General features: G+C 43.5%; 1 protein-coding gene across 1 annotated transcript in view; it reads left to right on the top strand.

Annotated features, from left to right (window-relative positions):
• The window catches only part of MTX2 (metaxin 2), a 77,308-nt gene extending 64,622 nt beyond the window's left edge, over positions 1-12,686 (top strand). The window contains exons 9-10 of the mRNA XM_040439966.1: positions 3,724-3,800; positions 12,323-12,686. Coding sequence (XP_040295900.1) covers positions 3,724-3,800; positions 12,323-12,530 — 285 coding nt within the window. The 3' untranslated portion in view covers positions 12,531-12,686. The remainder of the gene's footprint in view (positions 1-3,723; positions 3,801-12,322) is intronic.
• The last annotated feature ends 1,478 nt before the right edge of the window (positions 12,687-14,164 follow it).

Below are 14,164 nucleotides of genomic sequence, written 5' to 3'. Positions count from 1 at the left end.
ATATTGATGGTCTGTCCTCAGGGTAGGTCATCAATATTGGGTCAGTGTGGGTCCAGCACCTAGCACCCCCACTGATCAGCTGTCAGTCAGCAACCAGTGCTGAAAATTATACAGTGGCGGGAGCTGGGAGCAGAAGGATTCAGTGACCATGTAGTGGATGTACTGGGATGTGAATGGGAGCTGCGTTGCAGCATCCAGCCCTGGAAACTACACAGTGGACATAGCTTTCTGCTTCCAGCTCCATCCATTGTATAGCTTCTAGTTCTGGCCACTGGTACGAACAGCTGATCGGTGGTGGTGCCAGATGTCAGACCCTCACTGATCTAATATTGATGACCTATCCTTAATATGTAAGATCTGGAAGACTTCTTTAAAGGGGTTATCCTGGAAATAATATTGATGACCTATCTTCCCGACCCCTGCCGATCACCTCTTCTTAGGCCATGTGACGTCACAGTACATTGATCATTCGGCCTAGGAGCAGCTCTGCCCCATAGAAGTGAATGGGGCTGAGCTGTAATACCAAGCACAGCCGCTATACCATGTACAGCACTGTGTTGGTGAGCTGCTGGCAACCGCTAGAGCTCCGGTGTGCGTGGCGGCTCACTGGAACAGCTGATTGGTGGGGGTGTCAGTACTCGGACCCCTGCTGATGTAATAATGATGACCTATCATAAGGATAGGCCATCCTTATCATTTCCTGGATAACCCTTTTAGGGTGGCAAAACACATTAGATTAATGCTGGCCAAACTCGCCCATCTCATATACATGGGAGGTTGCTGTCGCACCCGACTGCAGATGTTGGATGATTTCAACATATCAGATGGTCACCGTGGTTCTGGCTTATAAAGACCCTCAGGGCCGTACGATTCTGCTGCTGTGGCCGTGGCAGGGGAAATGTAGTACTGCATGCCGGACATTTTATGTGTGCCGCTCTCTGCTCTGGCTGATAGAGGGGAGCCTTTTTTTGGACATCCATGTGCTCTACAGCAAAGGGGTTGTCATGTACAAGCCTGTAAGTCTATCAATTGATCATCCTTTATGGATAGTATATAGTTTATCTGTCACATATTATTAGGGCAATAAGTCTATGGTATTTGGGCTGGGTATGAGGATATATTGGGCATTTCGAGTAGTAAGGTTTTTCTTCCTACATTGAAGGCATCTCAAGTATTTTACAGCAGTGAGAAAATATCACTTATACAAATCCTGACGAATCCTTGCAGGTGAAGAAATTTATAATTAATGATCCAAGTTGCATAGTGATCGTTACTAGGAAGGTATTACCTGCTCACATATTATACAGAATTCCCCGACATATTCTAAGATTTTTCACTAGTTTTGTTTTACAAAATTATTGGAATATCTTAAGTATCAAGAAGATGAAGATTTATTTGTGGAACTGCTCCACATTTACATTCCTGCTGTCTGTTCCCTCTAAAACACCCTCTTCCCCAGTTATTGGTGCTTTTTATGGGAGCCTATAATCTGCCCGTGGAGCAGCGGATACAGACGGCCGGATATCTTGTGTTTGCTGACGCGCCACGTGAGGTTTCTGGGGAGTTTGATTTAGAAGCTTCCTCCCCCAATTATATTACACATTTGCCCATAAAGGTTGCAATGTAAATGTATCTGCATTAGAAAATAAGTAAAAAAATGTCTGAACACAGAACTAGTTGTGTATTATGGAACCTACACTTGAAAACATGATATAAGAATTAAACAACTGTTTTATTCTATGGCGGATAAGCCACCACCAGAGGTGTCTGTCAGCAGTTTTCTCCCTTCTCCTCGTTCAGGAAGGTTCAACCACAGCTATCTAAAGTGTATGGCCAGCCTAAGACTTTAGCCACATACCTGTATTACAGCGCCATATCAGAGCCGTACATTTTAGAGTCAGGTAGGGGTTCAGAGCTTGTTATGGAAGGAGAAGAGCACCTTGAAAAGTTGGGAAAGGTTGTCTTGCATTCCCTTGACTGGATCCAATCCCATACTCTGATGTAAGCATACAGCCCCTACACATAACTAAAATACAGAAGACTGCATAAGGCCTTAATACAGTCCTGATCAAAAGTTTAAGACCACAAAAAATCATATTTAGCATGGCTGGATCTGAACAAGGTTCCAAGTAGAGCTTCAACATGCAACAAGAAGAAATGGGAGTGAGACAAAACATTTTTGGAGCATTCAATTTAATGAAAACAATGAATAAACTGAAACAGGCTGTTTTTCAGCTGATCAAAAGTTAGGGACCACACCTCCAAAAAAAAACTAACCCCCCCCCCCCCAAAAAAAAAACAGAAATCCAACTTCCAAACATGAACTCAGTAATGAGTAGCTCCGCCGTTATTGTTTATCACTTAAAAAATTTGTTTCGGCATGCTTGATGCAAGCATTTCCATGAGGTGAGTGGGAACATTTCTCCTAGTGGTGAAGACGGCCGCACGAAGGCCATCTACTGTCTGGAACTGTTGTCCATTATTGTAAACTTTCCTTGCCATCCATCCCCAAAGGTTCTCAATTGGATTTAGATCAGGGGAACACGCAGGATGGGCCAAAAGAGTGATGTTATTCTCCTGGAAGAAGTCCCTTGTCCTGCGGGCATTGTGTACTGTGGCGTTGTCCTGTTGGAAAACCCAGTCGTTACCACACAGACGAGGGCCCTCAGTCATGACGAATGCTCTCTGCAACATCTGGACATAGCCAGCGGCCGTTTGACGCCCCTGCACTTCCTGAAGCTCCATTGTTCCACTGAAGGAAAAAGCACCCCAGACCATTATGGCGCCCCCTCCACTGTGGCGTGTAGAAAACATCTCAGGTGGGATCTGCTTGTCAGGCCAGTAACGTTGGAAACCATCAGGACCATCAAGGTTAAATTTTTTCTCATCGGAGAATAAAACTTTCTTCCACCTTTGAATGTCCCATGTTTGGTGCTCTCTTGCAAAGTCCAAACGAGCAGTTCTGTGGCGTTCAAGGAGACGAGGTCTTTGAAGACGTTTTTAGTTTTTGAAGCCCTTCAGTCTCAGATGCCGTCTGATGGTTATGGGGCTGCAGTCAGCACCAGTAAGGGCCTTAATTTGGGTCGAGGATCGTCCAGTGTCTTGACGGACGCCAATTGGATCCTCCGGCTCAGTGCTGATGACATTTTTTTGGGTCTTCCACTTGACTTTTTTGTTCCATAACCCTCAGGATCATTTGGAATTTCTTAAATGACTGTCTTACTGCGTCCCACCTCAGCAGCGATGGCGCGCTGTGAGAGACCCTGCTTATGCAGTTCAACAACCCGACCACGTTCAAAAAGGGAGAGTTTTTTTGCCTTTGCCATCACAACGTGTGACTGCCTGAGAGAAAATGACAATAAATCCACATCTTGGCAGAGATTTGGCCTTTTAAAGGCATGTGGTCCTAAAATTTTGATCAGCTGAAAAACAGCCTGTTTCAGTTTATTCATTGTTTTCATTAAATTGAATGCTCAAAAAATGTTTTGTCTCACTCTCATTTCTTCTTGTTGTATGTTGAAGCTCTACTTGGAACCTTGTTAAGATCCAGCCATGCTAAATATGATTTTTTGCCATTTTTCAAGTGGTCTTAAACTTTTGATCAGGACTGTATAATTGTAGGCATCTATTCATACATAAGGGTTAATATCACATTATATAGCATTAGTGTAGTCATCCATTGTAGCTCTGGTTTCATTGAAGACGTTCCTTGTGTCTCCTCAGGTCTATGAAGATGTCGATCAATGTTGTCAGGCCCTTTCACAAAGGTTAGGGACCCAGTCCTATTTCTTCAATAAGCAGTAAGTATTTTTATGACTAAAATCACATTCCTTTAATCTGGCATCTGATAGTCCAGGCTCAGTGGTTAGCACTGGTGACTTGCAGCGCTGGGTTCGAATCCGACCAAGGAGAACATCTGCATGGAGTTTGTATGTTCTACCCGTGTTTGGGTGGGTTTCCTCCGTGTTCTACAGTTTCCTCCCACACCCCAAAGACATACTGATAGAGAACTTAGATTGTGAGCCCCATTGGGGACAGTGTGAAGCTAATGTCTGTAAAGCACTGCAGAATATGTCAGCGCTATATAAGTGTGTATAATAATATGTAACAGTCTGACACTTGTTTCTTGATTTGCAATTTTTTTTTTAACATATACCTTTCTGGATGTCATCAACCTTTAGAGGTTGTCACCAGAAGACACCACCTCTTCTAAAAAGAATCAACCTAGATAGCAACTGATCCCCGGATAGAGGTGGATCCTGAGCATGGACCATCCCTCTATGAAGGCCATATACCTTTATAGTACATATAGGCAGGTGCTGACTTTGTGACATTCCCTTTGATAACCTCTTAAGGACCATCCCAGTGTCACACTGGCAGCACTGATTGGATAGTGTAAGATTGTGCAGGGACACATCCCAAATTGGTAACGCCAATCTGGACCTTTATTGCAAGCTGCTGATAGTTCATTCATAACTTCTAGTAGAAATAATAAAGAAATGGCACAGCCTAGAGTCATAAGATTAGATGCTCCAGAATTGTTATTACATGGGGAGTGCAAGTAAGTAATACAACAGAAATGTCAGGAGAGGGGACAGGTCCTCTTTAATAGTGAAGTTGGCCATAGATATCAGATAAATATTAGATTTTAGTGGCTGACGCTAGATGCTGATATGGAGTCCGAAGCAGTGGAAACTGGGATATGGCAGGATGTCTTTCTCCTAATTTTTCTTAATATTACTCTATGTTTGCACTTTTTCCTGCTGTGAGCCTTTTGTTTCCACCAGAGGAAAACGTAGTAACATAGGGGGTCATTTATTAAACAGAAATATGCCTAGATCATATATTAGATTGTGGCGCAAAGGTCCTTTTGTTCCTCAATCTGTGACTTTTCCCAGGTCTAAAAAAGTGGGTGGGGAAGGGGACGGGCCGGCAGGTCCGCTTCATTTACCATTTTCTTCACATGTTTTAGGCGTAGAAAATGGTCTAAATGTAAGGCTGCGTTCACACGGGCGAGATTTCCGCGCGGGTGCAATGCGGTAGGTGAACGCATTGCACCCGCACTGAATCTGGACCCATTCATTTCAATGGGGCTGTTCAGATGAGCGATGATTTTCACGCATCACTTATGCGTTGCGTGAAAATCGCAGCATGCTCTATATTCTGCGTTTTTCACGCAACGCAGGCCCCATAGAAGTGAATGGGGTTGCGTGAAAATCGCAAGCATCCGCAAGCAAGTGCGGATGCGGTGCGATTTTCACGCATGGTTGCTAGGTGACAGTCTATAAACTGTATTATTTTCCCTTATAACATGGTTATAAGGGAAAATAATAGCATTCTGAATACAGAATGCTTAGTAGGTGATCAATTGAGGGTTAAAAAAAAATAAAAAAATTAACTCACCTTCTCCTCTTGTTCGCGTAGTTCTCCCGGTCTTTAGTTCTTTAAAAGATGAACTATGGGGTAAAGGACCTTTGGTGACGTCAGATCACATGCTCCAATCACATGGTACATCACCGCGAACAAGAGGAGAAGGTGAGTTAATTTTTTTAATTTTTTTTAACCCTCAATTGATCACCTACTAAGCATTCTGTTTTCAGAATGCTATTATTTTCCCTTATAACCATGTTATAAGGGAAAATAATAACATCTACACAACACCGAACCCAAACCTGAACTTCAGTGAAGAAGTTCGGGTCTGGGTACCACAGTCGGTTTTTTATCACGCGCGTGCAAAACACATTGCACACGCGCGATAAAAACTGAACATCGGAACGCAATCGCAGTCAAAACTGACTGCAATTGCATTCCTACTCGCGCGGGTTTGCCGCAACACACCGGGACGCATCCGGAACTAATCCGGACACGCCCGTGTGAAAGAGGCCTAAGACAGCTAGAAAGCTGTCTTACATTTAGCCTGGCGCCGGATGCGCTGAAGTTATGGAGAGGCCTGCGATCCACCACCATTGCAGGGACTTATATTAAGACCGGCGTCCAAAACGCTGTCTTAATAAATGTGCCCAAAAAAGGATGTACTTCCATCCAGTTCAGTCTGTTATTCTGCAAGTTGATCCAGAGGAAGGCAAAAAATCCAAGCCAATTTGACTTATTTTATGGGAAAACTTCCTTCCTGATTCCAATCAGGCAATCAAAATAACTCCCTGTATCAACATCTCCAGAAATCTCATAACTATAGCCTGTAATATTATTACACTCCAGAAATACATCCAGGCCCAACTTGAACTCTTTTAGTGAACTCCCCATCACCACCCTCTCCGGCAGAGAGTTCCATAGTCTCACTGCTCTTACCGTAAAGAATCCTCTTCTATGTTTGTGTACAAACCTTCTTTCCTCCAGACGCAGAGGATGTCCCCTCGTCACAGCCTTGGGTATAAATAGAAAAGGTTTAGTCGATTCTGTAGTAGCAGTACCCTCTATGTGCAGCTATATACAGTTTGTAATTCTTTGTGTGCATCATTAGTTGTAGCCTTGAGTCCAGCAGTTGCTTAATAAAGTCTAATGGCGAATTAAAACACAGGCACGACATATAAGCTGCCATCAGAGGAGAATGAATACTGTTCACATTACGCCATTAGAACATATCTTGATGAACCTACCTTACCTCCTTATTCCATTAGACCAGTTATACAGCGTCCGCCATATGGCAGCGATTCAACTCTAAGCTCATCAGGAGAGAATGATTCCCATGGTATTCATCCCATTGATCATTTTTAAGCACAAAGTTACAAAGCAGGTTTTATTATGTCCATTTTTCCCCCCAAGAATTTAGAGGACGAATCTCATCATGCATTATGGTTAAGCAGACCTGCATAGTGACGGGGGTGCCGGCCGGCTTAGTTCTGTGAAGGGGCAACAAGTGAATCATGTGTAGACTTCATAAACGATAAGATGTCCTCACTTGCGAATATGGCAAATGAATCAAATATAGTAAAAACATTCGGTGGCGCCATATTTCAACTTCTGAAAGGCAAATCCACAGATGTAGCACTGTTGCACCAGGCTTTAAATTGTATGCAGTAATGCATTCTCAAGTATTTAAAGAAGATTTCCAGGGCTGAGGCCAGTGATGACACGTTTATCGGTCTCGTGTCCTAGGCGCAGCTCAGCCCCATAGAAGTGATACCAAGCATAGCCGCTATACAACGTACGGAGCTGAGCTTGGCAAGCTCGGAGAAGGCCGCTGTGCTCACAGGAGCGCTGCTGCCTTCTCAAATAGCTGATCCGCGAGGGTGCCGGGTGTCGGACCTCCACCAAATACTGATGAGCTATCCTGAGGATAGGTCATCAGTATTAATATCTCAGACAACCCTTTTAAATGGGTTTCCTCATCATAATTTGGCTCTCAACACGCCATGATAGCAGATTGTGCCAAGGGAAGATGTTGCACGATATATTACATGGCAGCAACATTACACGGTATAATATGGTGGCCATTCAGATCGATGGCATGCAGTACATACAATATTGGACAGATGGACAGTGGTTGTCCCCTTCATAGATGTCATTTAGGTTTTTCAGACTTCTGAAAGGAAAATTCTAGCTGCGATGTTAGATGGTACAGACTTCCATATCGCAGCATAACTAACGTCATTTGCCATGAGACCCTATAAGAAAGCTTAGTGTGAGTCGAGCTATGAAAGGCAGCCATATTGGCTTTCCTAATTATGGCCAGAGAAGAGGACTGCAGAGTAGGGCTTACCTGAAGGTATGGCTGATTTCCTGACATCTGCATGGGTGACAAGGTCACAGCAATCACGGCTGTCAAGTGGAAGTGGTGCCTTTCACAGAACCTCTTCTCCTCTTTGATTTCTCTGTGATGTGGATTACCATTTGTTTAGACATTTACACAACAGAAATGGATCTCACCGCCACCACCATGTAGTGGCTATTCTCACTTGTTAGGAATTCGAGACCCATGAACAGGGCAGAATTGCTGTCTGGAAGTGTTTGAAGTGCCCTACTCCTTTCTTATGCACCAGAGCTGCGGGGGACATTGCGAAAGGACAGGCAATTCATGTAGTTTGTCCCACCAGCTCAAAAGGGTGAGAAACAGTTGGCGCTGGTCAGGCTGAGGACAAGGGGGGGAAAGCCGGGGCTATCCTCCCCCTTTTCTCTTACTTATTGGCAAGCGTTGTGTATATGTATATGGCTGTCAGCGGTTTACATGATAACCATGTGTCCTATGCAGTTACTGAAAGCAGATCACAACACTAGCTCCCTTTAGCATCCAAAAGCAGGTCTGTGGTTGCAAACGGGTCAGGGGCTATAACATCACATCAAAATATATTCAGTATAGTGTTAGTTAATGGACAGTTACATGAAAATAGCTTTTTTTTTAGGATACCCATGTCTGTGCATTTTATTTTTGCATGCAAAAAAAATAAAATATCATTTTGAGACGCATACATTTTAGTTGTGCAGCACCAGTCGTGTATTGGCCGCGTTCAGATCTTACCTCTGTAACCACACAAAGTTTGTCTGACGCCTTTTCAATCACACAGCCCTTCACAGGTGACATTTATGGTTGCAAAGTACAATAAAGCTTCATTCAGACTGACAGTAATGTGGCTAAATAACCCCACACGGCGTCTTGTTGAGAAATGTGGCAGAGCCGATTCTGTCATTTGTCACCTCTCATTGTGATTTCATCATGGGTTATCATGGTACACAAAAGAACCAGTTAAATGACAAATATAGCCCTGGACATATATCCTTTGCCCTGCCTGAACATTGGGCAGATAATTTGCCTGTGTAAACGAGTAATAGGATCGATCATTCGGTCGCCTAAATCATTGTTTGCCAGCAGCCAATCGTACTGTCTAAACAGCGTCATCTGCTGCCGCCAAACAATGATGTTGTATGGGGACAAGTGATGGCATTAGCGATCGTTCCTCCCTATACTGTGGAGGAGATCGTTGCATGTAAAGGCATCGGTCTCCTTTACTTTATTGGGAAGGAACGCTACCTTCCCGACAATTGAGCAGTGTAAAGGGGCTTTAAGGCTAGGTTCTCATCTCCATTATTGAACTCCAATACTCTTATATTGATTTATAATCGGATCCAACGGGGATCCAGCCGGACAAAAAGCCCTGCTTGCAGGACTTTTTTTCTGACCAAAGCCCATTTATGCTGGAAACTAGCCGGATCCCCATTGGATCTCATTGTAGTCAATAGCCAAGTCTAGCTATCGCAGATCTAGTGCCTCAATAATCAAGATGTGAATGTAGCCTAAGCGAAGTATTAAGTGACCCGCACGACTACCACGATCTTGGTGGTATGGATGTGGAGTTGTTTATCTGATTATGGCCATGCTGTGCACATTGAAGTCTATGGTTGTAGTGGGTGCACTAGTTACAGTGCCGTACTCCTACATCCATGGCCCTTGAGATCTCACTTTGAGGACTGAACACAAGAACTTTTCACCAACTCCACAGAACCTTACAAACGTACCATTTCTTGACAAGACCAAATGCTATGTGTTCTGGAGGGCGGAGCTGTGACAACTTGTTATGCATGGAGGGTGGTTATCACAGAACTAGATTATATAGGTTAGGCTTGTATCAGACAAGCAGATGTCTTGCAGGTAACGATTATAGAGCGATGATTTTGCGACTCGTTAGTGACCAAAAATGCACTTATTACATAGAGAGGTTTGTACTTTTGCTTGTTAATCGTTCGCTGCAAAGTACCACGCCTCTATGTGATCTGTAAGCGAGTAAAAGACTCCATATTATATGAACGGATTTGTGACTGAGAAATGATAATTTTTTAGCAGGATGTAAGATCACGATTAGTGCGAGACTCGTTCAATTTAGTTTGTATTCACGAATTCGGTACGATATGCCCTCTTTCTGATATAGGCTTTACTGTGGTACAGGTGAAAAAATTCACATAGGTACAGTACAGACCAAAAGTTTGGACACACCTTCTCATTCAAAGAGTTTTCTTTATTTTCATGACTATGAAGGCATCAAAACTATGAATTAACACATGTGGAATTATATACATAACAAACAAGTGTGAAACAACTGAAAATATGTCATATTCTAGGTTCTTCAATGTAGCCACCTTTTGCTTTGATTACTGCTTTGCACACTCTTGGCATTCTCTTGATGAGCTTCAAGAGGTAGTCCCCTGAAATGGTTTTCACTTCACAGGTGTGCCCTGTCAGGTTTAATAAGTGGGATTTCTTGCCTTATAAATGGGGTTGGGACCATCAGTTGCGTTGAGGAGAAGTCAGGTGGATACACAGCTGATAGTCCTACTGAATAGACTGTTAGAATTTGTATTATGGCAAGAAAAAAGCAGCTAAGTAAAGAAAAACGAGTGGCCATCATTACTTTAAGAAATGAAGGTCAGTCAGTCAGCCGAAAAAATTGGGAAAACTTTGAAAGTAAGGGCTATTTGACCATGAAAGAGAGTGATGGGGTGCTGCGCCAGATGACCTGGCCTCCACAGTCACCGGATCTGAACCCAATCGAGATGGTTTGGGGTGAGCTGGACCGCAGAGTGAAGGCAAAAGGGCCAACAAGTGCTAAGCATCTCTGGGAACTCCTTCAAGACTGTTGGAAGACCATTTCAGGGGACTACCTCTTGAAGCTCATCAAGAGAATGCCAAGAGTGTGCAAAGCACTAATCAAAGCAAAAGGTGGCTACTTGAAGAACCTAGAATATGACATATTTTCAGTTGTTTCACACTTGTTTGTTATGTATATAATTCCACATGTGTCAATTCATAGTTTTGATGCCTTCATAGTCATGAAAATAAAGAAAACTCTTTGAATGAGAAGGTGTGTCCAAACTTTTGGTCTGTACTGTACATCGAAGGTAAAGACACAAAATAGTACTTAGGCTGGCCATACATAGGTGACAGCCAAATCCACATGCACACTCGGCTCACCAAGCCTGATTTTGTTATGAATGGGGATAGGCGAATCCACTGCAAACACCATGTTGAAATCCAATATGCCTTACCCTTCTCTTGCGTGACATCTTCCATCGGAAGCCCCATACACATTATATGGTCAGCCAGTCCTACCAAAATTAGGGATTTGTCTGGCCTACAACTACTGTGTATAGGCAGCTTAAAGCGGTTGTGTGTTACTTGGATATTGATGACCTATTCTCAAGGTAGGTCATCAATATCAGATCGGCGGGCGTCTGACTCCCGGCACCCTCACGATCAACTGTTTGAAGAGGCCGCACCGCTTGTGCAGGCGCAGCATCCTCTTTACTGTTAATCTGCTTGCCATCAGGTTTAGGGTCCATTCACATGTTCGCAAATGGGTCCGCATCCGTTCCGCAATATTGGGAACGGGTGCGGACCCATTCATTCTCAATAGGGCAGAACGGGATGCGGAGAGCACACTATGTGCTCTCCACATCCGCATTTCCGGAGCGCGGCCCCGAACTTCCGGGCTGCGGCTCCGCAAAAAAATAGAACATGTCCTATTCTTGTCTGCGGACAAGAATAGGCAGTTCTATAGGGGGTGCCGGCCGGGTGTATTGGGGATCCGCAATTTGTGGATGCGCAATACACTACGGACGTGTGAATGGACCCCAACAGTGACGAGGTCATGGCATTTGCAAGAAGGCTGCGGCCTCTTCAAACAGCTAATCTGTGAGGGTGGCGGGAGTCAGACCCCCGCCGATCTAATATTAATCACCTATCCAGAGGATAGGTCATCGATATCTAGGCACTGCGCAACCCCTTAAAGCAGCTGCCAGACTCCTCTGGTTGTGGCAAATCTCTTAAGAAAAAAAAAAAGGATTTGTCATGTTGAAACCCAACAGCCCTATCTTTATCTCCCCTCAAGATTTGGCATCAGTTTAGAGTTAGGACACCACTATACACATCAGATGGTAAGCCAGTCCCACCGAAATTGGCAGGTTCAGCCATCTAATGTATAAAGGAACACATGGACTATGCATAAACGTTAGGGAGCTACTGTATTTTTTGACTACGGTCCCAAGCAAATCCAAAATGTACCTTTATGTGTCCTTTCTATTTTGTTTATGTCTTTTGTTTCAATTTATGTGGTTTGTAATAACGACATCATTAATATTCTCTCATTAGGCCTACAAAAATGTATTGATGGTTTGAGGAGCAATAGACATTGTATTTCCACTTGTTTGGGCAATGGGCTAATGTATCACTGACCTACCCCGCATCATCAAAGGAGTTAATCTGGAGGGAAAAATTTGCAGAATTTATTTTACATGTTTTGCCCTCCTTAGGAGAAATCACAGATGGTTTTGACTTGAACACTGCGCTGATCTGTTTCTTGTCCAACTCTTGTAGACCCACTGAGCTGGACGCGCTGGTATTCGGACATCTGTTCACAATCCTCACCACTCAGCTGAATAATGAGGAACTCAGCGAAAAAGTGAAAAACTACAGCAACCTCATTGCCTTTTGCCGAAGGATCGAACAGAACTATTTTGAAGATCACGACAGGGACAGTTCTGCCAGCTCCTCTTTAAGATTATCCAAAGGCCCCACACTGTAAATCTTTGGGGAAACATGTGATGAGAATTGGCCTATTACTTTCAAAGAATTTGCTATATACAGTACGTTCAATAGATAACCCTTTGTATTGCACAAAAAAACAAGTATTCATAGAACTCGACTGTATCTGCATTACAATAAATCTAAAACAAATGCATGAAGACTACACTTCCTTCTTTTTGATCTTACTCGAAGCCCCTGACCAAGACCTATACAGATGTAGCAAATAGGGACTTTAGATCCTGACAGGGGAAGAACAAAGGAGACGTCATTTGCATCACACACCGGGGATTACAGTGTTACTTACATGAGGCAGCGAGGCTCGGTAGAACCACTGTTTTCAGGGTTTAACAAGCAAGCACTCAGAAAATCTGCGTGTTTACAAGGTGATTAGCCCCTGTAACAGATTAGCATCCCAAAGATGGAAGTGCAGCGTTAATCTGATTAAGTAAAAAACAACTTTTGGGCTCTTGAGCACGGCCATACTTGAGGTCTGTGATATCTACCTTTTTTTTTTTTTTCTTGTGGTTTTAAAGAAATAAATATTTTAGGCAGGAGGAAATGGAAAAAAAATCACAACCATGGGGACAAGTCCTTCTATTATGATCTAATGCCATCAAGGAAAAGACTACAAGGGTTTGCTCTTTCTCCAAGAATTACATTTTTTTTTTTTTCTTTGATCAAGATGTATGAATAGACCCAAAAGTGATTGACAAGTCTCATGACAACACCTTTCCATCAGGACCCTCCCTATGAATTCATCTGGCAGAAATAGCCTCCAGTAGTTCAGTATGCTTCACCTAGATTGTATTGAGTCAATTACACAGAAGCCATATGGTACCACTGGTAATAGTCAACTAATGGACTGCCTATCGCTGTAGTACCCCTACCAGTGACCATGGCAATCAGATGAATGTTTTTTTTTTTTTTTTTTTACGACCTATAATTTTGCACCAAAATGCATTACGTGTATGTGACGCATACTAGACTACTAGAGTGCTGTACCATTCCGTTTTTTTTTTCTGGGCGGGGGGGGGGGATTGAGGTCTTGATGGGACATGGTCATCAAGCTGGAACATTTCACCCACCCATAGAGTGCTGGAGTTGTGCTGCTCGATCTACTCTTTATTATCTCCATTCTATAAGTCACTCACAAAGAGCGCTTCTTGCCAAGGTGGTCCAAGTATTACATAGTTGGCCATTCATCATGTTTAATGTGCAGATTTGTACCTATGACACTGGCTGACCTGTTGCATGTGCACTTGGCAGATGAAGGCATCTGTGATGGTCCCATGTTCATATGTGTCCGGATTGCTGAGAAAAGTGATGTTTTCATATACGCAAATGAGCCTCCAGGAGCAACGGGGGCGTTGCTGTTACACCTAAAGGCTCAGCTCTCTCTGCAACTGACATGTCCTCTCCTCTTTGATTGACAGGGCCAGGCAGTGAAAACGTGACCACACCTGGCCCTGTTAATCAAAGTGCAGAGAGATCTGAGCCTTTAGGTGTAATGACAACGCCCCTGTTGCTCCCAGAAGCTCATTTGCATATATTCAAACATTTTTCTCAGCAGTGCGGGCACATAAGAACCTGGCACCAACACAGATGCCTGTGAAGCCAGTTTCATAGGTGCAA

The sequence above is a fragment of the Bufo bufo genome, chromosome 7 (assembly GCF_905171765.1).
Source record: "Bufo bufo chromosome 7, aBufBuf1.1, whole genome shotgun sequence".
Taxonomy (NCBI): Eukaryota; Metazoa; Chordata; class Amphibia; order Anura; family Bufonidae; genus Bufo; species Bufo bufo.
The sequence above is the reverse complement of the archived record's forward strand: the minus strand, read 5'-3'. Positions and strand labels throughout refer to the sequence as shown.